At 45.0% G+C, this 2,889-nt stretch overlaps 1 protein-coding gene across 1 annotated transcript in view; it reads left to right on the top strand.

Moving 5' to 3' along the window:
- The window catches only part of arrdc3b (arrestin domain containing 3b), a 12,222-nt gene that overhangs the window by 4,056 nt on the left and 5,277 nt on the right, over window positions 1-2,889 (top strand). Inside the window, exon 2 of the mRNA XM_034897019.1 lies at window positions 2,497-2,551. Coding sequence (XP_034752910.1) covers window positions 2,497-2,551 — 55 coding nt within the window. The remainder of the gene's footprint in view (window positions 1-2,496; window positions 2,552-2,889) is intronic.

Below are 2,889 nucleotides of genomic sequence, written 5' to 3' on the forward strand. Positions count from 1 at the left end.
ATACACTGGAGGAGGACAGAGTAGTATTAGTATATGATACACTGGAGGAGGACAGAGTAGTATTAGTATATGATACACGGGAGGAGGACAGAGTAGTATTAGTATATGATACACTGGAGGAGGACAGAGTAGTATTAGTACATGATACACAGGAGGAGGAAAGAGTAGTATTAGTATATGACACACGGGAGGAGGACAGAGTAGTATTAGTATATGACACACTGGAGGAGGACAGAGTAGTATTAGTATATGATACACTGGAGGAGGACAGAGTAGTATTAGTACATGATACACTGGAGGACAGAGTAGTATTAGTATATGATACACTGGAGGAGGGCAGAGTAGTATTAGTACATGATACACAGAAGTGTTAGCTATTTATGCAACACAACTGCATGAAGACTCAGAAAACCCACAAAGAGACACAAAATGTATAGGGGGGGAATTGTGAAAAGGTACTACACACACGTACTTCTTCCTTAAAGGAAAACACTGTAGAGTAAATGTATTCAGTTACTCACATTTGAGGCAGGTTGAAGCTGAAAGCGAACTCGTGTAGTCCGGCATGCAGAACAGTCAGACCCTCCTCTGGACAGTCCTCGTCTGAAACACAGGAAACACGTTTCTAGATCCAGCCCGTTAACACACACACACACACAGACACACACAGACACACACAGACACACACACACACACACACACACACACACCGTACTCAGAACTATTACAAGGCACCCAGGACAGAAAGAAGGCACAACACTAGTTATAATTATAAATGGCCCCTCAGGTGGCCGGGTTGGTTCAGCGGTAGAGCGGGCGCACCTGTACTGAGATATGCCTTCATGCAGAGGTTGTGGGTTCGAATCCGACCTGTGACAATTTCCAGCATGTCTCCCCTTTCTATTACTATCTACTATAATTAAAAAGGTGGAAAAGCCCCCCAAAAATGTCCCCTCAAACAGAAAGATGTCCTGCTCTTCTGTTTTATAGCAAAGTTAAAGTCGGCTTTTTTATTGTCAATTTCTTCACATGTCGAAACATACAAAAGAGATCGAAATTACGTTTCCCTCTATCCCACGGTGGAGACAAGACATATTTAACCAATTAGGTCCACGGACAAACATAACATTCAAGTAAACAAAATAAAAAGTAAAAATAAGAAGACGTATACACGCATTTCTTGTGTCAGTGAATGCATCGTTTTAGTTCTGTGCAACGCAGCCAGTGCCACCGCTAGTTAGCTTAGCATAGTGAATGGAATCCTATGGTGTTTTCTTAAAGATACATGTTTAGGCTTTTATTGACAGGACACCTGAAGACATGAAAGGGGGGGGGGGGGGGGGGGGGGGGGGGGGGGGGGGGATGACATGCAGCACAGGACCGCAGGCCGGAGTCAAACCTGGGCCCCCTGCGTTGAGGACTGAACCTCTACATTTGGGTGCCCGCGCTACCTATGTAGCTAAGTCTAAAAAAGGACAAAAATGTCAAATTTCTGTCCTTGTTTGACCCGGGAGGACAACACCGTGTTGACATAAAACATCAGGGGTTAAAAATGGAGTCTGGTGGGTTTGGCGGCGGCAGGTTTGGGGCTGTTCCTAGAAGAAGTTACCCTTTAAATAAGAGGTCTTGAGTAGATGTACTTCCCGTGTTGAATACCAGACCCCAGGGCACGTTAAATGTTATCGAGGAGGTTCCTTTAACTGCTGCGTTTCTGCAGAAAGAGAAACATGACGTCCATCTGCTTCCTCATTTCTTCTGTTTCTGATCGTGTTTCCTCTCTCAACCTGCGCAACTTCTACTTCCTGTCACCTCACCACCCTATGTCAGTGTGTGTCTGTGTGTGTGTGTGTGTGTGTCTGTGTGTGTATATTGGTCTCTGTTTGTGTATGTGGGCGTGAATGTCTGTGCAACTGTATCTCTGTCTTGGTGTGTGTGTGTGTGTGTGTGTGTGTGTGTGTCTCTGTGCGTGTGCTTGTGTGTGTGTGTGTCTCTGTGCGTGTGCTTGTGTGTGTGTGTGTATCTCTCTGTGTGTATATATATCTCTTTGTGTGTGTGTGTGTCTCTCTGTGTGTGTGTGTGTGTGTGTGTGTGTGTGTGTGTGTGTGTATATATATGTATATCTTTCTATGTGTGTGTGTATATATCGGTGTGTGTGTGTGTGTGTCTCTGTGTGTGTGTGTGTGTGTATGTGTGTGTGTGTGTATATATATATATGTATATCTTTCTCTGTGTGTGTGTGTGTCTCTTTCTGTGTGTGTGTGTGTGTGTGTGTGTGTGTGTGTGTGTGTGTGTGTGTGTATATATATCTTTCTCTGTGTGTGTGTGTGTGTGTGTTTCAAGTCGTCACCGGCCGCCACACAGCGAGCAGGAGCAGACCGGTATGAACCAGACGGAGCAGCTTCCTTCAGCTGGAAACTCCAACGCATGCATTACAGCTCGGCTCCCCATTGGAGGAGAGCCCACTACGTATTACAGGCCGCGCTGTGATTGGTGCAGCCGGGACAAGCCCCTGCCCACACCAGTACAGCCATGTGGTGTCCTACAGTAACAGGTAGACCTGAACCTCTCACGCAGACACCCTTAAATAAATGATGACAGACACAAAAACTTCTTTTAGAGCGTTTTATTCGTCAACCAGCAACAGAAATACACACAAAAAAACACGACATACAAAGAAATAATGTTTTCATCATTTTTGTTAAAAAAAAAAAATAATATAAATTCACTCTGAAACAGATATTAAAACAGAAGAAGAAGAAGTCTCCCCGTTGAGGAAGCTGTGACTACGGAGGCTCCCTGGGCTCAGCTGAGAGAAACAAACACTAAAGTAAAACTAAGTTCACCTCCTGGGTGCTGCCGAGGGGCTCCTGAGCAAGGCACCAAACCCCC

This window comes from Etheostoma cragini, chromosome 16, assembly GCF_013103735.1.
Source record: "Etheostoma cragini isolate CJK2018 chromosome 16, CSU_Ecrag_1.0, whole genome shotgun sequence".
In the NCBI taxonomy this organism is placed as follows: Eukaryota; Metazoa; Chordata; class Actinopteri; order Perciformes; family Percidae; genus Etheostoma; species Etheostoma cragini.